Source organism: Tenrec ecaudatus, chromosome X (genome assembly GCF_050624435.1).
Source record: "Tenrec ecaudatus isolate mTenEca1 chromosome X, mTenEca1.hap1, whole genome shotgun sequence".
NCBI lineage: Eukaryota > Metazoa > Chordata > Mammalia > Afrosoricida > Tenrecidae > Tenrec > Tenrec ecaudatus.
The window spans coordinates 20,083,690-20,107,962 of NC_134548.1; the positions used below are offsets into that span (position 1 = coordinate 20,083,690).

Below are 24,273 nucleotides of genomic sequence, written 5' to 3' on the forward strand. Positions count from 1 at the left end.
TCACAGTAGCAAAATGACAGTGATGAAGTAGCAATGAAAGTGGTCTGGGGCTCACTACAACAGAGGGGCGACTGTAGGAAAGGATCACGACATTAGGAAGGTTGACAAACAGTACCTTAGAGGAATGCAGCACGTCTATAAATGAAACCAGATTCTCAATCACCCACAAAGCATCGAAGTAAGGCTCGTGCGATTTTATTGAAGAAGTTGAACCATCAGGTGTTGTCCAATATGTGTCCTCACCAAGTGTGTTCAAAATGAAGACGGAGTTCATACCGCAGGCTGTCGAAGTGCCTTAAAGGGATCAATGGCTTGGCTCAACCTGTCCGTGTAATTGCCAGTCAAACTCAGATGCCGGTATGACCTTTGGTCCTCATTTCCCTGTGATGTCTATGGTGATGTTCCCTAGCCATCAGCATCAGTTCGGCGGGCACAGTTTGCTCGCATTTCTTCAGGACCTTCACCAATTTGTGGGCAGTCTTTCTATTGTCCTGGGTCAGAAGGGAGACGGAGACTCCAGCGTGGCGTGCTCTCCCAGCGAGTCCGACTCTGTAGATATAGTCATCGATTTTCCGCGGGAAATCATAATTATAGACGCGGGTGATGCCACGTAGATCCAGTCCCCTGGATCCCAAATCGGTAGCAATCAGTATGTTGACTTTGCCGCTTTTGAAGTCTTCCAGCACATGTTGGGGGTCCCTGTACTGTCTTGTGTCATGCAGGGATTGCACCGGTACGCCTTGGAGGCGTAAATCCCTGGCCAGCTGGTCAGCATGGTGCTTTCTGCGGACAAACACGATGACTTTGTCACTGGGTGACACCCTGTCGAGAAACGCTTGCAGCAGAAATTGTTTCCTTTGGTCTGTGGTAATCACGATAGTCTGCTTCACTCTCTGTACCTCGGCCAGGTTCAGAGCACGGACCACGACCAGCAGAGGTTCCTTCACGTAAGACTGTACTACCCGCCAAAGTTTGTGCGACCAAGATGCACTCATTACCACGGTCTGTCGGTCTCGGCGCAAGAGTTCCACAATGCCCTTGATCTGCTCTTCAAATCCTAAGTGAACCATCTTATCGACGTCATCCAACACCAAGTAGGTGATGCCTTTTAGATTGACCAAGGAACTCGTCTTCAGATCATTTAGCCTGTCCGGAGTGGCGATGATGATGTCTGCCCCTTGGGAAATGCTATTGATTTGCTCTGTGCGGCTGCCGCCGCTGTAGACGCACACGCTCCTGAAGTCACTGCCAGTGTATTTACTGCAGTCATCTTCTAACTGGAGCGCTAATTCCCGTGTAGGCGTGAGGATTAGCATCCCAGCTCCACAGCTTCTGTGTCGGAATAGCGGCTGAGTCTGCAGATGGATGAAGCCTGGTAGTAAATAAGACAAGGTTTTGCCACTTCCCGTTTGCGCTGCCCCGATGAGATCTTGCCCCTTTAAAACAATTGGCCAGGCCTGAGCCTGAATGGGGGTGGGTCTTTTAAAACCCCCTCTTTTTAAGTATTTTATAACTGCGCGATAATTTTTAAAGGCATCTTCAAAGGTACGCGTTGGATTGGGAAAATCACGTCGGGGGCCTCCTCTCGGGTCCTGGCAAGTTATTTGGAAATTCTTCTGTCTCCAACGCTGTACTTGCATTTGCGTCATGGACTTGGTGGAGACAGATTCCACGTAGAAGTCTTTCTTAATGGGGGGCAACTTGGCCTCCAGCAGAGAGTCCAACGCACTGCCTCCCAATCGGATTCGATCCCAGTCCAGAGTGGTACAGATTTTTGTGCCCGGCGGGAGACTTGGGCGACGTCTAGAAGTGCCCGCAGCACTGGCGGCCTGGGCCTGGCTTTGCTTCAAAATGTAACGGGCTTCCTCCCGTTTGACAATAATCTCTATAATGCCTTTGGCCTTGAGTTTCATGGCAGACGTTCCAAAGATGTTGACGACCGCCTCAATTTTATCTTGCACTACATGGATTCGAGTATTGGTTGCGGTTTGAATGTCCTTGATTTTCTTTCCTTTCTTACCAACGAGGGCATCTACCAGGTAGGGTTTCAGTTTAAAGGTGAGAGGCGGGCCCCCGTAGCCAGCTGGGCCGCTCCAGTCTGTGCTTCTTCGCCTGCTGCGGCCAGCCGAACCTTTCTGATCTGCGTTCCACTCCCAGATCCCAGCCATTGGGAGACCAGTGGCAATGTCAAGGCCTGCCTAGGAGTACATCAAGCTGGAAGAATCAGAAGGGGGCTGCTGCTCCCTTGGCCGCAGGCTGCCCTTTCTGGTGCCTGGCGGACTAGGGAAGTGTGGGGGGCTGTGGGGCGTGGCCTTGAGAGACTGGCCAATCACAGCCCTGGGACGCAGTTGCATGTGACAGAGGCGTCTATGATGTCACCTTTAAAGAGGCACTCACTGGTAGACACCCTCCCTGCAGCAAAGAGTTAGTATCACTTTAATTTTTGAGCATGTCTCAAGTAGGGTTACAGCTTAACTCCACAGTGTTCATTTTTTACATGAAATTAGTTGTTTCCAAAGGAATAAGATACAGTGGGTTCAAAAACATCAAATTGTTTAAGGATTTCTGTGCTTTTCTTTGAGTAACGTGGTTTTCATGTGTGTGACAAGAATACTTGCTGTGACCAAATTCTCATTTCTTGCTTCTGTCGTGGGGGAGGTGGCGGTGGGGAGCCCACCCGGTGGAGTTGATTCCAGCTCATATTGACCCTGCTGCACAGAGCACAACTGCTCACAGGGTTTCTGAAGTCTCCTGATGCAAGCACACGGCCGTCACTGTCCCCTGCACAGAGACAGGTGTGTTACTGCAACTGACCTGTCCATTCGGAGGCAAGTCCTGTGAGTTCAGTTCCACCAGGGCGCCCCCCTGGTCCATTGTTGCCGACTCAGTGGCCCCTCATAGCCACTCTGTGCACAACCGCACAAAACCTGCTCCAGGCTTGCGCTCGCCTCACCCCTGTGTTTTGGGCCCAGTATGGCAGCACCTATGGAGGTCTCCTCATGGACGGCCTTCCCTTCATCACAGTCCTAACACCATGTGGTTTCCATTCCACCTGGACTCGCTCGAGGCTGCGTTTGTTGGAGGAAAGCCCATGGGATCTTCGTTGTGTTTCTCTAACCTTGTCATTCAAAGGAGGTCTTCCGGATTCCTGCCCGCGATGGGAGGCTGTGGCATGCTCCCCCTGGGTGCCCTCATCTTGGCAACAAAGGAACTCATGACAGAAGCCCTATAGTTAGTTACAGTCAGCTCTCATGCTTTGAAGCCAAGTTCTTTGTAGTGATTTCTCACAAAGAACAGGCCATCTCCAGAAAGGCCGGGGGCACAAAAGAGGCGCTTTACTGTGCTGTCACATTTGTGCCCATCCCATTGACTGGTCTCCCCCCCTCCTTGGAGGGCTTGATTGTATGGGTCAGTGGGCACCTAGGGGCTATGCTCATGTGTGTGTGTACATGTGTATGTGTGTGTGAAGTAAAATGTAACTGGACCAGACTGTGCATGCCCAGACTTTGAATGAGCGTGCTGTGTAAGTGGCATGTGACTTAATTGGCCCTTACATTGCACATCGTTTCCCATAGCTGTCTAGTGGGCACCTCATCTCCTAGGAAGGACCCTTTTCTTTATAGGTTTGGGTAAAGTGTGCCCGATCTCTTAGGAAGGTCCCCCTTCCTTATGGGATGCCTAGGTGTGCCTTGCTGATTGTGGGTCCGTTGGGGACAAACCCTTCTCTCTAAGCTTCACGCCTATCAAGGGCATATATTGCTCCTTAGTCAAATTGACCATTACTTTGATTCAGTATCGAAGACAGAAATCACAAATGTGTCTCTGATTAATCAGGAGACTTAAAAAAATATAGACATTTTCATGATAGATGCTTTTTGCAAAAAAAGCAAGTCATCTAGCCAAATGTATTTGACACAAACAACACCCAGTGTCACTTCAGCTCACTCCACACTAACATCTATTAGGCAATCCCGGAGCTAAGAGTATAACCAACATTGAGAAATCCACGTGTTAAACCTAAAATTCTTAGAGGAATATTCCGTGAGCCCATCCTCATATTTGAAAAATCATAGTGATTGGGAAAATTGGATGAAATGATCTTTTGGGATTTTTTCCCCTTATGAACTGTTTGAAAATCCCTTGGGACATTTTTGTTTTGATAAATATGAATATTTTGAAGTTGTTCAGAAATTCATGGCCTTCCCAGTATACTCCATGACCAGTTTTATTGTCCCATCTTATAGTCTCCCAAAATCTGATATCTGATATTACCAGGATACATTTGTCATACCCAAAAAATAAACATTGGTATAAACTTCTTAGCTTACATCATTAATTTTCCACGAATGAATTTTTTTATGTCCATGATCCCAAACACCACATTGCCTTTTGCTGTCATGGAGAATCATGACAGTCTCTCAACCTCTCCTGATCTTCAAACGGTGGCGGTGTTGGGGGGTCATGATATGGTGTTTTTCAGAATATCCTTCAAACTACGTACGTGTGATGTATTTTCACATGACTAGCCTGCAGTTCTGGGTTTTGGCATCAGCCTTGGAAGTAAATAATCACTGAAGTTAAAGGCGCTCTATGGCATGTTTGGACGCAGTTGCAGCAACAATGTGCTCAAAGAGAAGAACGATTGGAGAATGGTTCAGAAGCCTCCAGTGTTTCGTTCTGTTACACACGGTATCTCTCTGAGTTGGGAACAGCTCAGTGTCGTATAGAAGTACCAGCAACCTCTGTTTTCAGGAAAATGCACCTTGGTAGAGGTTGGCCAGGCCCAAGTCAGTGCATCATGCCTTAAGACTGGAGGCTTCTCCTGACACACCTCACTACAGGTACTGATGGATCCAAGACCAGCTGCCGGCTCACAGGCTACACAGGCTGATAGATCTCAAGAAATAGAGGTCATAGGGTAAGGAGCAATGTGGTAGTCACACAATTTCATGTCAGTGTGATAAATAGAATGTAGGGGTGTAGTCTACCCTGCCAATTAGGCCACACGATCACACCCACCAGGAGGATCCTGGGAGCTTCCTCCCAGGCAGAGGGATGTACTCTTTCTTTGTTTCGCCTTCCTGTTAACAAGCTTCATGAAGCCACAGCGATGAAGCCCAGGGCCCTGGAGATTCATGCACTGCCATTTGATCCATTCCTGCGCTTGGCATCATTGCAGGTGCTGAATGAGTTCAAGAGGAATTCATGGGCTGGTATCCGACTTATGGGCTACTATCAAATGGCTGGACTTGATCTGGACTGGGTTGAAATTTTTCTGGGTGTGTAATTTCTTCTTGATATCAACTTCACTCTTACACATATATGCCTGAGTGTTCCTGGATTTTTTCCTCTAGTCCACCTGGACTAACCCATCATGGTATGTCGTGAGTGGCTCCCAGAGAAAATAATCGTGGTATGTGTATGGATGCTCCTCTGAACGCTGCCTCAGGGTACTTTTTCTATGGCTCTCCAGAAGTCACAAATGGCCATGCGGTTTACTGGGTTGTTATCTGGAAAGAATATGGGAAGGTAACATTTTGATTTTTTCCTTTGGTTATTCCTGTTTGACATGGAAAAAATGAATGTGATTAATGTACCTGCTGTTGTACCTGACAAGTGAGTGAAATCACCCCCTTGAAGTTGTCGTAGTCCATGCTGCTTAGCGAAAAAGCTGACAGAAGGCCAAAATGGCTGACAGAAGGACTAGTCGTGGCTTGATGCAGGAAGAGGACCTCGGCCATATTTTGGATCGGTGCAATAATTTAGATAAGGGTTGAGATAGATAAGGATTGAACCTGACTGTGTGAATATTTAAGCATTGGATCGAGCTGGACTAGGTTTATACGGTTCTCTTCTAACTAATTTTATTGATGCAAAGATTGATAGAAATAGTGAATGGGATTTAAGAGTAGAGCGTTTGTAAGCCTATTTGCTTTTTGGCATCAAAATGGACCTTTCACTGGGTGTAGGACAAGCCTGGGAGACTGACAGCATAAGCCCCACCCAGTGCTTTGGAGTATTGAACAGGACCATGATGTGACGCCTAATCGTTCTTCAGTGAGACCTAGAATTCAGAGTCAGGCCCCAAACCATCCCCAGATCTAAGTGTCTCTTTTTCTTGTTAATTTGCTCTAATTGGGGAGTGAATACATATGTCATATCATTCCACAGTTCTATCACAGCAGACAGAATTGTACAAATGCTTCCACGGTGACTCTGCAAACATGTTTTTCCTCCCGGGACTCCTTGCCATCATCTCCCTGTCGGCCACATCGCACTGAAGGCCATGTTTTGTTTGCTTTCCCTGAGGCTCAGTGTTCCTGCGTTTCTTTAATGCTGCCTCCTGTATTGGTCAATATTCTGCCCATAGAATTTTTAAATATTATATTTTGAGGTTTGAATTCTCTCCTCAGTTCTTTCAGCTTACGATATGCTAAGCAAATTCTTTTTTTTCTTTCTAACTCCAGATATTTGCATGTTTCCTTAGAAAACGTAACTTTGTCTTATGGAGCCCCTTGTTGGAAGTTTTCCCCAAGTCTTTGACCTCACCATTTTTTACATTTGCTTTTTCTGGTCTACACCCTGTTGGAGTACTGGGTTACCCAGTGGACTACTAACTGCAAGGCCAACAATTCAAACGCACTAGCAGCTGAGTGGGAGAAAGAGGAGGATTTCTACTCCTCTAAAAAGTTAAGTCTTGGAAAACCAAAGGGGCTGTTCTACTCTCTTCTGCAGCACTACTGTGAGTCATAAGCGACTCCTTGCCAATGGGAGGGTGGGGGCGAGGAAAAGAGAGAGAGGCAGAAACAGAGAGACAGAGAGAGATTCTATGTTCAAAAGCAAGTTTCTGAATTTCTTCTGATATCCACTTGGCACATTTCTCTCTTTCCTGCTTTGTAAATTACATTTTGCTTTCTTCATGTTTGATATCCTTGATGTCATCCCGCAGCTTTTTGCAGTAAATGAGCCCCACCTATTCTATGTTGTTTTCCCACATCAGGTGGGCTATACCGCAGCTTGGAATTTGGCTCTCATTGACTTGTTTTCCTTTGCTTCAACTTCCACGGAAGCTCACAGGTGAGTCGTTGCTGATCTGTTGCACAGTCAGCTGCTGGCCTTGTGTTAGCTGCTGATATTGAACCTCTCCATCTTCTTTTGCCACAGAGGTTGTCAATTTCACTCCTATGCTTTCCGTCTGAAGAAGTCCATGTATATAGTAGCCTTTGGTGTAGTTTTAAAAAAAGGTATTTCTGATGTAGAAATCAATGGATGTGCCACATTCTCTCCTGTGATTTCCAACTTCATTTCCATCATGAGTAGTTCCAAATCCGGTTCTTTCGTCTTTGTTTCCATTTTTCCCATTCAAATCACCAATGATTATCATTGCACTTGTTGTCATGTTTGCTCAATTTTGTACTGAAGGGTGCATGGGGAGAATCTTCAGTTTCTGTATGTTCAATTCAAAATGACCAACACCAGTGTACTTCAGCTCTAGTTCCTAGTGTACTGATCTTTACGTATCCCATTTCATTTTTCATGATTTTCAATTTTCCTAGATTCATACTTTGGAAAGTCCAAGTTCCAATTGATAATAGATGTTTGCAGCTATTTCTTTTCTTTTTGAGTCATGCCCCATCTGCAAATGATGGTCCTGTAACCTTCACTCTTTATAAGTCATCATAGTCTGCTCTACTTGAGCAGCCAATTCGTCGCTAGTCATATTTTGTGTGCCTTCCCACCGGAAGCGGTTTTTTTTTTTCTGTCAATACATCTGACAATGCTCTACTGCGATTTCTGAACTTTGCACTGGGAACCAATGTTCTGCAGCAATTTGTATCATTTTCAGTGGTTAATTCTGCAGAAGTGGACAGCCAATTCCTTCTTTGTAGTCTGCTCTTAGTCTGGAAGCTCTCTAGACACCTGCTCATCCTGTGTGACCCTGTTAGTGTTTTCCATATCAGTGACATAGCTGCAAACCTCACAGCAAGCACAAGTCACCACAGAGTGGGAAAGTGACAGGCAAGGGGCAGCATAAAGACGAAAGCCTCGGAAGCTCCCAGGAACCAGGTCTCCACTTTGCCCTGTAGGGTTGCTATGAGTGGGAATGGACTTGCTGGGAATGCACTTGTGCATTGGCTGGTTTGGGTTGTGGTGGGGCAATGCATCAACACTAGATGTCAAGAGAAAATTTTGGGCGTTGGAACCAACCAAGTAACCTTAGAAAATAGTCCTGAAGATGTACTTCTGTAAACGTCACAACTGAGAATCTCACGTGAAATGGACTACGGTCATGTAGGGTTGCGGGGGTAGGAATACACCCAACAATAGCAATTTATTAATATATATAAAATCCAAATATTCATTAAATCCACCAGAGAATGGATTGAATCTGTCACTGAAACAATGGGCTCAAGCATAGAAACAATGCTGAGGATCATAGAGGACTGAGTACTGTTCCGTTCTATTGTACATAAGATCATTATGGGTCAGAACTGGCTTGATGGCACCTAACAACACCCCTTTTGCTTTCCTTTTTAAAGGATAATTGTTTCAAAAATGTAAATTCTCTCTATTTAAACATAGAACTGCACTAGTTATACAGAAAATCATACAAAACACCAACAGTAAGTTAACAAAAGACCGATAGCAATGACAAAACAGAATGAAAGTCAATCAAGAATAGAGCAGAACATTAAAACCCCCAAGGAACCTAAAATGTGCCCAAAGAGAGATCGAACGATGAAGACGTACAGGAGCCCTGGTGGTGTACTGCTTACTCATTGTGCTTCTAGCCTACAAGGTCGGCAGTTCAAAACCACTAGGGCCTCAGGAGTGGAAGACCAAGCTTTCCGCTCCTACAAAGAATTCTAGTCTCAGAAACCCACAGGGGAAGTTCTACCTGGTTCTGTGGGGCAACTCTGAATGAGCAGTGCTGACGGCAGTGAGACATCTGCCACAATCAACTTCACAATCCTCTCCAAATGCACAGCTTTTCGGGTTATTTCGGTTTTTATATTGTAATGTGTTCTCTTGGTTTGAGGTTTTACTCCTTTCTTTTTTGGCCAGTATTGTTGTTGTGTTTTTCTGTTGCTGGTTGGTGTTTTGTATGACTTTCTGTATATGAAGAAACTGGATTAATCATTACCTAGGGGCATGGAAGGGAAGGAGAGGGAGATTGAACTATGGGTTTCTCTCATTTAAGAGCAGAGATTGAAGAAAGTCAAGCTCTCTAGCAAACTGTTGTGAGCTCCTCATTTACCATCACAATAGAAGACCCTAGACAAATGCAGGACCAAATTGTCACAAAGGCCTAATTTTCTGAACCCAAAGAGATTGTCGACCCTCCACATGCTTCAAGCCTAGAAGTGAGTTTCCCCAGGGATCAGCTTTCAGTCAAGTAATGTCCTGGTCTCTGGCATGAACAATCCCTGGGAGGAACATACTCCACAATAGAAAACCCAAAGGGCAGCATTTGTCAAAGGCAATGCATGCAGGTGAGAAGGGACAAAGAAGAATTAATAGAGATAGGGAAACCAAGGAAGACGTAGGAGGAATGCTGTAACACTGATAGAATTGTCACAAATGTTACCAAGCAAAATGTATATATTTGTTGAGCGGGAACTTAAATAACTCTGTGAACTTTCACTCAAGGCACAATAAAAAGTTGTTTCTCAAGAAAAAAAATATCTTAAAGAATCCGGATCCGTATATTTAGATTCTGAGAGGAAGAGGACAGAGAAACAGATGATGAAATATGAACCATTCAGGAGAATCGGAAGAGATCAGTATAACGGACAGTGATTTGTTAAGAAGGGGGCTTCATACACAATGTAAAATACTGCAGAAAGGACAGGACTTAGGAGAGTGTTGAATTTGGGAGAAGGAATTCATCAATATCCTCAATGTCATCAAAGTTCTTCTTGTGGAATGATGGAAAACCATATATGGCTAAGAAAGCAATTGGAATAAGATACAAATGGCCCACTAGAGAACCTTGCAGTGGGATAGAGAGAATGTTTAATCTTATAACAAAAGCTAAAATACACTGGGTTAATTTTTAAACAAAACTTCTAGGAAACCAAGATTTCATGGATAGGGTATTAGGATTTATGTGCTAAGGAGTCAATGAATTTTAGGAAGACTATTTATCATGAATATCAGAAGAAAATGAACTGTAATCGTTTTTCAAAAAAGTGTGGGAGGATGTAGATTGGGGGAGAGCATCATAGGAAGATAGGAACCATTCATTAGTAGTTTCAAAAAAGGAAAGTCTTTCTAAAAGGATGGAGGGGGGGAGTACTGGGAGTTCTTTCAAGGAGATTTCAGGGCTATTTTTAGCTGCCCATTAAACCTTTCTCTATCAAATTTAGTTTATTCTCCACAGACTAGGGGGATGCATTATTTAAGTTTATGAAGAAGTGAGGCTATTGAGGTAATTAATTCTCCTTTCAGCACACACAGTAAAAAATAATGTAAGCTGATTAGCACCTGGAATAAGCCCTTTCAAAGAAATTCTCAGTTACCTACTACTTCCTATGGAAATCTTAACACGGTGGTATGCATTTATAAAGTAATAATAACCTTCAATTATTCTTTTCTTCTATTTTGAGGCACTTGAAGGGCTTTCCAGAACTATGACAATTCTTACAACTTGGATGTAGATAAGTGGAAAGAGTACAGTATTATCTACATAATTTGTATCATATAAAAAAAGCTAAACAAAGACCTTAGAATCATGGGATTTTAGAGGTGGAAAGAAATGAATTGGGAAAGCATCCATTTGAACACACGGTTTTAAAGTGAGAACACTAGAGTATACATCAGCTTTGTCCAACAGAAATTACCGATACAAATTTAAATTTTCTAGTAGCTACATATTAGCAAATAGTAAACAGGAGAAACTTCTGGAATGTGGCAAAATGGTGTAGATATTCCTCCTGTGAGAAACAAATAAATTCTCTAGACATTATAAATAAAACAAATAAAAGAATGTTGTGGTAGTTACATTTCTTGCCAACTTGGAGATATAAAAATGTAGGTGTGGAGTCTCACTTTTCAATCAAGTACTAGATGATACCGCCTTATGGGTGTGGCCTTCTCATGAGGGTCCCAGGAACCTCCCCTTCTCTCTCTGTGCCTTCACTTTCCTATTGAGGAGTCATGCTAAAACCTGCTCAAGCCCTGTGATGTGGCTACTGCTATGGGATCCACACCATTCTGCACCCATTCTGCATCACTGCATGTAACTGTGTGAGAGAGAGGGATTTATGGACTAGAATCAGCCTTATGGACATGAGTTTGGGCTGGGATGTTCTCTTGACATACAGTTACTTCTTGACATAACGCTCTTTCTTACACATGTCTGAGTTCACTGGATTTGTTTCTCTCATCAACCTGGCCTAACACAAATGCCCTGAGAGATGGAGAGCAAAAAGACCAGCTAAGAACTTCCAGATTTGAGGAATGACACAATAGTGTGTCATTCTTGGGTTTTCTAGGGCACTGGCTAAAGCCACCTGCAACCTTGCACCACGCCCCCCCACACACAAACAGTCATTAAAAAGCAACATCCCCAAAAAACCCACATGTGTTCTTTCAAGCCAACCAACCAGAAAGGAAATAAGGCAGAAACATTTTTGACAATAACTGTCCTACTTCTACTTCACAGGAAAAAGCACTGCATTCATATCACTTCCCCCACATAAGCAAAGGCCAGGGGGGAATTTTAGATTGTCACCCTCATCCGTTGGTAATGAAATGTATCTCTCCCTTCTTACCCCTATAATGTCTGAGTAGACAGAGCGGAGAGCGTAGATTTTCAGCCAAGCTCAGAGGTAATGAGGGACTCTCATTTCCATAACCTCCCCATGTCATATCAATAGAAATCACGAGGGAAGCCTAAACGTCCTCTCTCATCCAACAGTAATTAGGTATGCTTCATTCTCTCAACATTATAGGTGAAGGCTGAGAACCTGGATTTCCATATCAGCCTAGAAATATTGATATAGGGTGCCACTTTCCTTGAGAGGATGGTTTCAGTAAAAATTGGCTACACCTTAGCATTTAAATTAGGTCCTAAATTTCAAAATGTCCAAGAGAGAATTGAAAGTCATTCATATGCTAAGAACCAGGAATACCTTAACTTCAGTAAGGAAAGATCAGTAATATATATCAACCCTGAGAAGACACCAATGTTGGAATTACATGAAATAAATTTAAGAGCTGTCATCATTTTTTAAGAAAACGTTTTAATGAGCAAGTATGAACATGTTTGAAACAAAAGGAGGAATAAGAAGAAAGTCTTAGCAAGAAGAAGGTATAAAGCAAAACCAAATAGAAGCTGGAAACTGAAAAGTAGAACAATCAATAGAAACTCGTTGGTGTGTTAAAAAAATGGAGATTAAAAAGAAATGAAGCCACAAACTTGCAGATTGAGTAGTAGAAATTACCTAGTCTTAACGGAGAGAAAACAGACTGAAAAGGAAAATGAACAGATCCTTAGGTACTTGTGAATGATAATAAAATATTTAGCATTCATGTCATTGGAGGTTCAGAAGAGGAGAAAGAATAGTGTTCTCAGATATTCAAAGGAATGAAGAAAAATCTCCTAATTTGATGAAGAGTATATCCTAGATTAAAAAATAACTAAACCTAAAACACAACAAACCAACCCAAAGAAGTTCATGCCAAGACACAACATAGTTAAACTTTTGCAACCTAATGACAAAGACAAAAAAATCTTGAACAACATCTATAGAGAAATGACACTGTACTTAAAGGAGAGCAGCAGGTGAAATGACAGCACGGTTGTACCAGGATCAAAGGAGGTCAGAATAAACAATGCAGCATTTCTCAAGTGCTGAAAACAAAGAATGATCAAATCAGAATTCCATATTTTCAAAAAAAAGAAATGAAGGCAAGATCCTAATATTCTCAGATTAATGAAAACTATGTGTATTTATTACCAGCAAACTTATCCTAAAATAATGGCTAAAGCATGTTCTCTACATGGAAAGTTAATGATAAGAGAAGAAAACATGCAATATTCAGGTTGGAAGAAAGAATACTATAAAAAATTAAAACATATATGTCATATATAATTATATGCAGGCATATATATATGGGATATGTATTCTAAAAACTCTAATTAGGTCAAAATAAAGAGGCATACAATGCTCATGGAGTAGAAAAATAATTGTTATAGTGATATAAATTATCTTCAAAAATGATTTATAGATTTTGTGTAAATCCTATCAGAATCCCAGCAGTACTATTTGTGGATATGTCATGGATTCTATTAGCTCTAAATATAGCTGTGTGTAGATGACATATATGTATATCAACTTGACTCGAAAATGAGTTTCAGTGGTTGGGCAGTTATATAGTGATATGATAATTTAATCAGCCCCTATGATGGATATGATCCAATGTAAGCGATTATAGTGGGTTCAAGCACCCTGAACTGAGTCACCACCCTGTTCTGATAGAAGAGAAGTTTACCTGGGGTGTTTTTTGCATTACCTTTTATCATAGAAGAGATAAAGGGGGAGAGAACTGTGCAGAGCAGGACCCACTGCTGCCATGAGAGAAGAGTTCGGAGTAGAATGCATCATATGAACCTAAGTAACCTTCTAAACCAGGGGTTCTCAATCTGTGGGCCGTGAGCCCTTTGAGGGTTGAATGACCCTTTCACAGGGGTCACCCAATTCACAACAGTAGCAAAATCACAGTTATGAAGTAGCAACAAAAATAATTTTATGGTTGGGTGGGGGGTTCACCACAACACAAGGAACTGTAGTAAAGGGTCGCGGCATTAGGAAGGTTGAGAACCACTGTTCTAGACTTAGGGAAAGATTGATACCAAGACACATAGAGATATTCAAGGAATCGTGGACCTATCAATATCAAAAGGACATAAAAACCTTCCCTAAACTATGAACTTAGAAACTGAGAGAAACCTTTCCCTTGAGTTGGTGCCCTGAATTTAGACTTCTAGCCTTTTAAACGGAGTTCCACTGGTGTAGTGATTATGAGTTTGGCTGCTAACTGCAAGGTTCACAACAACCAGACACTCCATGAATTAAAACCAAGACTTGCTAAATCCTTAAGAAATTACAGTTTCAGTAAACCCACAGAATCGTTTCTACCCTGTGCTATAGGGTAACTATGAGTCGACATTGACTCAATGGCAGTGAGTTTGGTTTGAGCCTCCTAAACTATGAGAGAATACATATTAGTCTGTTATCAATTTGTGGAATTTTTATTACAGCAACACTAGATAATGAAAACCCATCCACTACATATGAGCTGTATCTGATTCAGAGAAATCCTATAGACAGAGTAGAATTTCTGAGTCTGTTAACTATGTAAGGAAGGCAACTGCTCCATCTTTCACCCTAAGAGCAGATAGTGGGTTTGAATGGCCAATTTTGGGGTTAACAGCCCTGCTCCCAAATGAACCCACTGGCTTCCAGGATGCCTTGATTATGGAGACAGGGTACATAGAAATGGATTCTTAAATGTACATGGGAAATAAAATAAAATGTTTATAGAAAGCCCAAAATGAGGACAATGAAAGCAATTTTGAAAAACAATAAAGGAAAACGGTCTACCTGTTTTCAAGACATTTCAAAAAGATGTTGGGTGCCAATGAATCAGTCCTAATTCATATTGACCCATGCAAAACAGAACAAAATACCACCTGGTCCTGAGTCATCCTCCCAATTGTTCCTATGCTTGAGCCTATTGTTACAACCACCTTGCTAATCTATCTTTTTGAAAACCTATTTTTTGCTGCCTCTCTACTCTGCCAAGCATGATGCCCTGCTCTAGAGATGGGTCTCTCGTGACACCATCTCCAAAGTAGGTGAGATGAAGTCTCACACCCCTGCTTCTAAGGAGCATTCTGGCTGTGTTTTTTCCAAAGACAGGTTTGATGAAGCACTCACTGGTCTATGCCAGGAAAGGCAACTATTTGGCAACTGACTGTTCTTCATGAGGGAATTACTGATAAACTGGCCATCCATTCTGTGGAATCTGAAGGGGTGGGTGGCAGGGAGCTTCCAAAATCTGGGAAGAAATTCCGTTAACTTTTAATTCCATTTTTTCCCAGGAACTTTTCGAAGCCCCTTGGTATGTTTTAGGTTGAATTGTCTTGCCCCAGAAGATAGGTTGAAGTTCTAATTCCCTGGACTTGTCAGCCTGGACTTCTCTGGCAACAGAAACTTTGAAGATGTTACCAGCTTGGTTGTATCTCCATTGGAATGCTGTCTTATGAAAGATGATATGGAAACAGTGTTAGAGAAGAATGACCATATGACTTTGGAAGCAGCCCCAGATAACTAAGCACACTACTCGTCAACAACAAAGAATAAAGATGAACAAGCATGCAACAACTGTACGAGAACCTAAGGGTCTTATGTTGAATAATAATAAAATATGTACCCCAAATAATACATATGATGTATATAATCCTTTACATAACATTCTGGAAATGACAAAATTATAAAGCTGGAAAAGAGATTGTTAGAAGCCAGGGGTTCAAAATAAGGAAGGTTGAAGAATAACTGCTGTATTTGAATTATTCTGTCAAAGACTATAGAAAGGAGCACAGACTGCCAAAATAATCAACACATCTCTCTTGAAAGAAGTACAGGCAGAATGCTCCTTCGATGCAAGAATGGGGAACTTCGTCTCAGGTACTTTGGACATGTTGTCAGGAAAGACCAGTTCTTGGAGAAGGACATCATCCTGGATAAAGTAGAGAAACAGTGAAAAATAGGATGACTCTTGAAAAGATGGATTGACACAGTGACTGCAACAATGGGTTCAAACAGCGGAACAATTGTGAGGATGGTGCAGGATCAGGTTGTGGTTTGTTCAGTTGTACATAGAGTTGATACACGTCCGAACTGACTCCGTGGCATGTAACAACTGCAACAGGGGTTCGGAATGGCAGCTGAGGTGGTGGGTGAATTTAACTATAGAGGGGTAGCACAAAGGGGATCTTGATGGCAAAGAACAATATCTTGATCTTCATGGTTACTACATGAAGTTACACATAGAATAAAATTACATAGAACTACATAGGCACACAGAACAAAAAAAAGATGAGTGCATGTAAAACTGGAAAAATCAGGATTGTATTAATGCAGTTACCTGGTTTTGATCATTACAATATAGTTGTATACAATGTTACCATTTGGCAAAATGGGGGAAAGGATATTCAGACTCTCAGTAGTATTTCTCAATTTCATGAGAATCTACAATTATTTCAAAATTCGTTCCCAAAAGCATAAAATAAAAAAAACTAAGTGAAATTAATGCTAACCGTGTATTCTATTTAACCCAATGCTTCCAATATATAATTTTCATGTAGAATCACCATGAGAAACTTTATTAATGTGATAGTTTAAATTATTTGGCATTAAATATTCAATACCTAGTGTATGCTTTCACAAAAGTCCTTCTAAGTGGTCATGTCTAGAGAGATTACAAATAATTTGCTCTAAGTCACATAGCTAAAAACATACATTCATTCATGGATTTCCTTATATGCTAAAAAGTTAAAAGTCTAGTGTGGGCTACAATGCTCTTCTTAGAGTAAGGAACAATAAGAAAGTACTAAGAAATTTATTTCAAAGAGCAAAAACCAAATACAATCCAATAAGCAAAATTCAATGGGGATGTACAGTAATTGAGCAATGTACTACATAGAGTGGCTGGGTAAAAACCAAACAAACAAAAAAAACCAGAAAGTGATTATCCATGGGAAACTAGTCCAGGAGGACTGAGGAATAAACTAGGCTGTTTATAAATTCATCCACTTAAGCAACTGCTATGTTGGCCACTCATCAGTCCCAGTCATCGTGTCAGTGCAGACTCATCGCAGCCCCCTGTCAGTTTCTGTGGAGCCCCCGGTTGTTTCACACTGCCAACCTTGTGGATAGCAGCCCAATGCATAACCATTTTCCCACCAGGGCTGGAAAGCTGCAATCGCTAGTTTTGGAAAGCTCGACCTACATGTGCTTAATCACTTTGACCATCCTGAGCCCTGAAAAGTAAGTATCAGCAATCTTTGGTGGGTAAAGGGTTGGTCTATACGTTTCTGTGTGTTACTTTCCACGGGCCATTTGCAGCTTCGCTCAGATGGCATGAGGAAGTTTATGCTTAGGGGCATCACCAAAAGTTTCGTGAAAGGAGTTGTCAGACAGTAATAGGGAGCGAACGGGCAGAGTAGCTAGAAGTTTACCAGAAGGAGCCAGTGAGAGAGCAAACTATGAAGAGTTCTTTTGGGACTGAAGCAAACCTTAAATTCAGACAACACTATTTCCTGGTCAAAAATGACCAACTTTAACTCAATCAAACTGTGGGACAAGGTAAGCCCAAAGGCATTATTGAAAACATAGTGCAAGCGTCTAGCACCTAGTAGAAGCTAACAAGTGGGTATCACGCTGATAAAGGCCAAAATGACTGAAGACAAATAAGACAATCTGAATCAGCCCATAACACGTCACCAGAGAGAAATATTAATGTTTGAAAATTCCCACTAGGAAAGTCCAAGCTGGATGGCTTCACCAGTGACTTCTACCTCACAGTGAAAGAATAATTAAGAGCAATTTCCCACAATGACTTCTGAAAAGTAAAAGAGAAGGGAGCCTGAACAAGATTTATTATTGTGGAAAATAAACAATAGATGGTATTGTGTGTATCTTAGATTTCAAAGCACTCTGTTCTCTTTCTTATATGTGATTTACTTTCACCATCTAATCTCTCCTCAGAAAGCAATCTGGTTTACAAATGGGAGAACCCAGACACAAGGAAGTTAGGTTATTTTTCCAAGATTGCACAGCTAAGTCCTGATGGTTACACACCAGCGTGATGATTGATAGGTTGCTTAAATATGAGGAAGACAAGAAAAAGATAGCATTTCTAATAAGCATATTGGGTTGTGATAATATGGGATAAAAAAAAGGCAAACTGGTGTGAAAGTTTTTATTGCCTTCCTTAGGGGCTTTGGAATGCTTGTAGTAGATAAAACCATTCCAACTGAGGAGTTGGAGCCAGGTTTCTGTGCCATTCATTACACTGTGTGCTGTCACAGAGGGAGAAGTCGCTAGGAATACTCATCATAGGGAGAGCGAAACACAAAGTGGTGATGTTAACAAGCACCAAATCCTCTCTTTGGGCATTTCTTGATAGTGCTAAATGCTAGGAGTAGAAAATTGATGGAACACGAGGCAACAACCTTTAAGAGTGGATTAATTTGGCATCCTGTTTCTGTGCCAGTATCATTACAGCACTTGACAGGAAAATAGATGCATTCGATAACATTTCCTCTTTTCAACATAGTCATTGCTTTGGCAATATGACCACGTTTGATTTGGATCTGAAGATCCTCTCCCTCGTATGACTGCTGTGAGGTGAACATTGGAAGACTGGGGACGATTGCTTGTTCTAGAACAGGCAGGCTGGGGAGCTCAACAATGGCCACTGGAGAGGGGGAAGCAGTCTGGAGGAGGTAGGCAGGAGGTCACCAGCTAGATAGCTAGATTTTCTCAGCTGTGTCTTAGACAAGGCCCCTGTGAAAGAATGTGTCCTAATCTTAGAGCTAGAGTGCGTACAACGGGGCAGTAGGAGATGCTCTGGTACGGTAAGTCTTATTTTTCCAGGGGATTCTCCAGTCAGAGTCATTGGGATTATCCAGCCCTTTGGCACACATCATTGGTGAGGTGTCAGGCCCTCACCCAAGCAGGCTCGATGACAAGGTGGAATTTTGTTGTCCGTGTTGGGCAGAAAGAAACAGGATGGAAATGTATTCTGTTGGCTGCACAAACGCCTAATGCAGCGCCCATTCTGGTACTGGATACTTTGGCAACAACAACATGTCTGATTCCAGAGTCATGAGAAAGAGGGGCCACGGGTCTTGGCAGAATGAGGCCTGGTGGAGCTGTGCTCTGAGGCCGCCAGGTAGAAGGGGCTGGGAAAGACAGAAGCTGATCCACTCACCTATGTGTCATGCTCATGAGATCCAGCCCATTAAGGAAGACAACACAGTAGATGCAGTGATCATGGACAGAGCCAATGTCACCAAGACAATATCACTCAGACTGTAATTTGAGTTTCAGCTCCTCTACATAGCTACTTGTGTGATGGTGGGCAAGTCGCTCAACTGCTCTTGCCTCACAATTTCCTTTTTCCGAACATGGCCTTGGCATGCTACTGATCATCTGGGGTGGCTGCGAATGCAAAATGAGAATATCCACGGCAAGTGAATATAATATGTCGATGAATGTTAGCTATTCTTAATGCTGCCATTATTAAATTTGTCCCTCTAAGTCTGGTCACAGATTTTGTCACTTAGGCCTTGATATGGGTAGAAAGGTGGAACATTTTTAAGCAAATCAGTTCAATAGGGTGCTCTTGATATAAGGCCTTGCTCTGCAGACCTGTGGCATCACCTGGGAATTTGCTAAAAAGCAGACTTGCTGGCTGCATTCCAGATCCTGGAATCAGGATCTGTATTTTAACAAGGTCCCTCGAGAATACACACACACACATTAAAGTTAGAGAAGCAATGTGTAATAGATTATCTACTGAATTGTCTCCTGCTTTCACTAATCATTAGCTGTATCACCTTGCTCAAGTGACTTAACTTCGCGAACCACGTTTCCCTTTCTGTGTGTATAGTTGTGCACAGTATATGAAATAACACACGTTAGAGTACTTAACACAAGACTGACAATGCAAATGCCCCGAGGGCTTGGAAATGATAATGATAAATAATTTCTAGTACTAGACATTGGCTTCATACATTCCTCACAATGATCCTGAAAGAGAGCTTGAAGGAACGCAACTAATCGTCCTTATTTTTTTAAAAAATCATCCTGAACACAGTTTGAAAATCATAGCAGGCAAACGTCTTTCTGTACAGGAGCAGATAGCCTTATGAGCCACAAGGTCTTTGTTGTAGCTGCTCAACTCTGCATTATAAATGAACTCTGCATTATTTACTCTGCTGTGCTCCAGTAAAATATATATTTACCAGCAGGTAGTCTATCAGGTTAGAAGGAAATAAAAGCAACAATTAAGGCAGCTTTTGAGTTTAATCCAAGCCCTTGTTTCAACATCTTTAGCATCTAGAAGGGGAGTAGGAATGGTCATAGCATTTACCACGTATTGGAGTTGTTACCTGCAGGGTGATGAGGAACGCCAATCTTGTTGGTAAGGTGGGTATGTGTGCTGGTTATCACCATGGCTGAGCTTGGGAGTAGATCTACTTCTGGGGAAGTCTCTCTTCAAACAGTGCTCCCTTACGCAAACAGACTTCTAGTCCCAGTCCACCTTTTAAAGTCTCACCAGAAAGCCACATCATAGTTTCATGGAGGAATATTATAATGGCTTGGATCACACGTGGGCTCTTTTTCCACAGCTACGTATTGCAAGCCCTCAAAAACCCCACTGCCATCAAGTCAATGCTGACTCTCAGTGACCCTACAGGATGGAGTAGAACTGCCCCTGTGGGTTCCCGAGACTATAACTCTTCACAGGAATAGAAAGGTTCGTCTTTTCTACAGTGCGATTAGCAGTCCAATGTATAAATCATGACATACCTGGGCTCCTTCTCATCAGTGACTCCAAATATGGGCCTTTGCTCCAGAATAAACCTAAGCAAGGCAATGTCATAGCATAAATTGTATAGTCTTAGTTGGCAGACTTGCTGAGACCTTAGTTTTAAGCGGGGAAGGAGAAGAGGGGGGATAAACAGAGATCTGGAAGTCCAGGACAGATCCAGCTGCAGAATCAATGTCTTGGGCTTTAGGAGATGTATAGAGAGAGTTGGACTGCCATTACCATACAAAAGATTCCAGGCACTGTGTGGGGTTTGGCATCAGGAGTCTCTGGGTTGAGTTTTTTTTTCCCCAACAGAGTGAATCTGGGTTGAGGCAAGTAGAAGCACAGGGCCGCAGCTCTCTAGGAAGGAAGCTGGCAAGCGGTTTGGAGCCCAGAGCCTGCGGGTGGAGAAGCCCAGCACAAGAGCTGATGCTCAGCGAAAGGGAGCCAGTCGGCACCAGGGGACTGTGGCAGCTCCAGGAGGCTCTAAATGCAATCGTCGCATCTACTCTCCTTGCTGATAGGCTCTAAGGCGTTATAGCTTCTTTGGGCCACAAAAATAACAAAGTCTGAGTTTATGTACACAATCTTGAGTTTTTGTATACAACGTGGTACCACAAGTTACAGTACACATTTTCAATGCCAGGGCTTTGACTCATTCAAAGACAACTTAAGATATTGTGTGCAGTTCGAGGTACCAATCCAGATATTCTACGGGTTTCCAGGGACCTGTTACACTGTATAATCTGAGTTGGGGTTGTATGTTCAGTCGCTTTGAGGATGCAGAAATCTCATTAGTTTTATTTAAAGAATGATAGTGTACCTGGAAAGAATTATTAACAAGGCATAGCACTGCTAATGATGTCAACTGAGGCAGTATATTTTTACTGCAGAAACTGAAAAGGTAAAAAGAAAACACTAAGGAGTCAGGTAAGGTTAAAGTATACAAAGCAGCAACTACTTCTGGGGTTAGGAAATAAACAGAAGAAGAAAAAATTACCTTTATGAAAATTATTCTTAAAACTTAAAAGCTCAGAAGAGGATTCACAGAGAGTTAAATTCCAGACCTCTGAAAGTGGTTGGTTCTGATGCTTCTGACAGTGATGAAGTCGCTTCCACAAAGGTGGTAAACCCCGCAAAAATGGATTCAATTGCCGCGCTAGGGAGGAAATGCCACTGTGCGATGCGGAAGCATTTTTAACATCACTATTGTTATAAGGAAAAAAATAAGAAAGAATGTGGCTTATACACCACATGATGACTATGAGGAGGTCACGGAGAGGGGAGGGATTGGAGAAAGGGAGAAAAATATGGAGTGTGTAACAGGAAAAAATAAAATAAACATCTTGCTCCTTTAAACACGCACACACAAACAAACATTCTCTCAAGAAGCAGACAAGAAGCAACAGGTCTCTGTTTTCCCCCAGTGTTCTGGTTTTATAGGCAGCCCAGCAAATATACAGACTGGAGCGTGTCAGGCCTTCCCATCCTAATAGAGGATAAAGTAAGAGCCCACCCGATGTCTGTGAACTTCTGGGCTTTTGTTGATCCTCTCTGTCTACTGAGGAAGGGACTTAGTCTAGAACACTTTTACCAATTTCTCCATCAGCGCCCTCCTAGGATATCACCTAGGACACCTCCTAGGACACCGCACCACAGGAATATCACACACGACTGGTAAGCGGAATAAAGGACTCTAGACGTAGCAGATTCTGTCAGTGGGAATTAATGCTCAGACACGTTTTCTCCTCGTAGAAAAATGAAACTCATCCAATAGTAGCCCACACGGGAATGTGCATGAAAGGGGGATACATGGCAAACCTCCAGTTCCGCCTGAGAAACCACCTGATGGTGTGACAAGAAAATCAGAGGCAAGGAATTCAGCTGGGAGGGGAGTTGGTTTGTTTTGTTTGGGATACGTATGAGGAGGCCTCAGAAATTTTGTTGCAGAGTTTAATTGAAGATAAAATAATAATTTATAAATTATTAAGAGTTCATGGGGGAGGGGGGAGCGGGGAGAGAAGGGGGGGGAAGGAAAACGAGCTGATTCCAGGAACCCAAGAGGAAGCCGAATTTTGAGAATGACTAGGGCAACGAATGTATAAGGGTGCTTTACTCAATTGATCTCTGTATGGAGTGTTATAAGAGTTGTATGAGCCCCAATAAAATGATTTATTAAAAAAAGAATGGAATTTTCCCATGAACGTTCTGAATCCCTCTTCCACATGCTAAAATGTGTTCTAGGCCCATTCAGATATTCTGAGCAGTCAAGAGTACAAACTCTATATTCTACCTTCCTGCTCACAGGAAGTAACACATTTACCTTCAGTTAAACAAGTTGGGTATACTTCTCTTTGAAACAAAGGAGAATATGTATCATGGCAAATTATGATATTTCGTTAAGATGCTAGGGGGAAGATTTATTTATTATCAAATTTGAGCTGTCTTTTGGTGAGTTTGTGAAGGGTTCAAAACAGATTGTGTCTCTGGATTTGGTGCTATCCAAAGGTGAGGCAATTCTATGAATGGAATAAAGAAATTTTCTCCAGTCAAGAAACAGTAAAAGATTTATACGATCTGAAGAGCCTAAATTGTGAGAATCCAGTTTTTTGAAGGCTGTGGATGACAGTGGGAGCCCAATATTCATTTGTGGGAACTACATAGGAAATAATCCTCTGGGGATTTCCCTGCATCCGTACTAGAGGGATCACAGGAAAGTGGTGACCAAATAGAGCCCAGTGTAGAGACGACTGCCTGTGGGATCAAAGGATAACCCTGCCTTGAACGGTTCAAACGCTGTCAGTTTATTTCCCCCTCTGATGCATGTTAGACCTGGTGTGGCGTTCAACCTTTTCTGTATTTTTAAAAATATTTATATTGGAGTTTATCTCAGATGTGTTATGTCATTGGGGTCATCCCCTTGAATTTTTGTTATATGTTTTCCTGCTTTTTTTTTGGTATACAAAACCCAGGATTGACGAAACTATAGAGACAGCAAGAAGAATAAGGGATTCTTGGGGGTGTAGTGATGGCGGGTGGCGTTCGCCGGAAGGGAGCTGATGTCAAGGAGTCGATGAAGGAAAAGAATGTATTGGAACTGATTATGGCAGCAATTGTACGATAGTGCTTGACGTGATTGCACAATGGAATGACATGATATCTGTATTAATGCTCACTAAAATGGTTTTGTAATAAAAAAAAGAAAAGAGAAGTCCCTCATATTAACCAGAGAAAGGGGCTGTTGGGTATTTTGTGCTACGAAGTTCGTGCTCTTTCTGTGCTCAACCAGAGGAATGTAATATTCTTCTTGTGTGGATTCATCCTGAACCTAGATTTGCCTTGTCTGATATTGGTGTTCTATCACATTGTTTCCTTAGACAGAGAACACCAAGGTCGAGCTGTACGTACCTGACCAGTTTGTAGCAGAAAACGTAATTCATCATAGCAAGCAGGTTCCTGGATGCCAGGGACGGCTTTTCTCTATCTTAGTATTCTGGTGGGAAAAATTGCTAACTAGGTATAAAGATGTTAATTAAGTAGCCTAAGGCACAGACAGAGAACACTGACCTGGCATGGATTTAACATCAAGATAAACTATCACCCCCACAGAGGCAGGATCATCCAGGGGAAGAGAATGGAATGATTTATATGCAGAAACTT

At 42.2% G+C, this 24,273-nt stretch overlaps 1 protein-coding gene across 1 annotated transcript; it reads right to left on the reverse strand.

Moving 5' to 3' along the window:
- Nucleotides 1-347: 347 nt before the first annotated feature.
- DDX53 (DEAD-box helicase 53) lies at nucleotides 348-2,168 on the reverse strand. Its single transcript, XM_075538298.1, has one exon. It carries the CDS (start codon nucleotides 2,166-2,168, stop codon nucleotides 348-350), a length of 1,821 nt encoding a protein of 606 aa, XP_075394413.1.
- Between the last annotated feature and the right edge of the window lie 22,105 nt (nucleotides 2,169-24,273).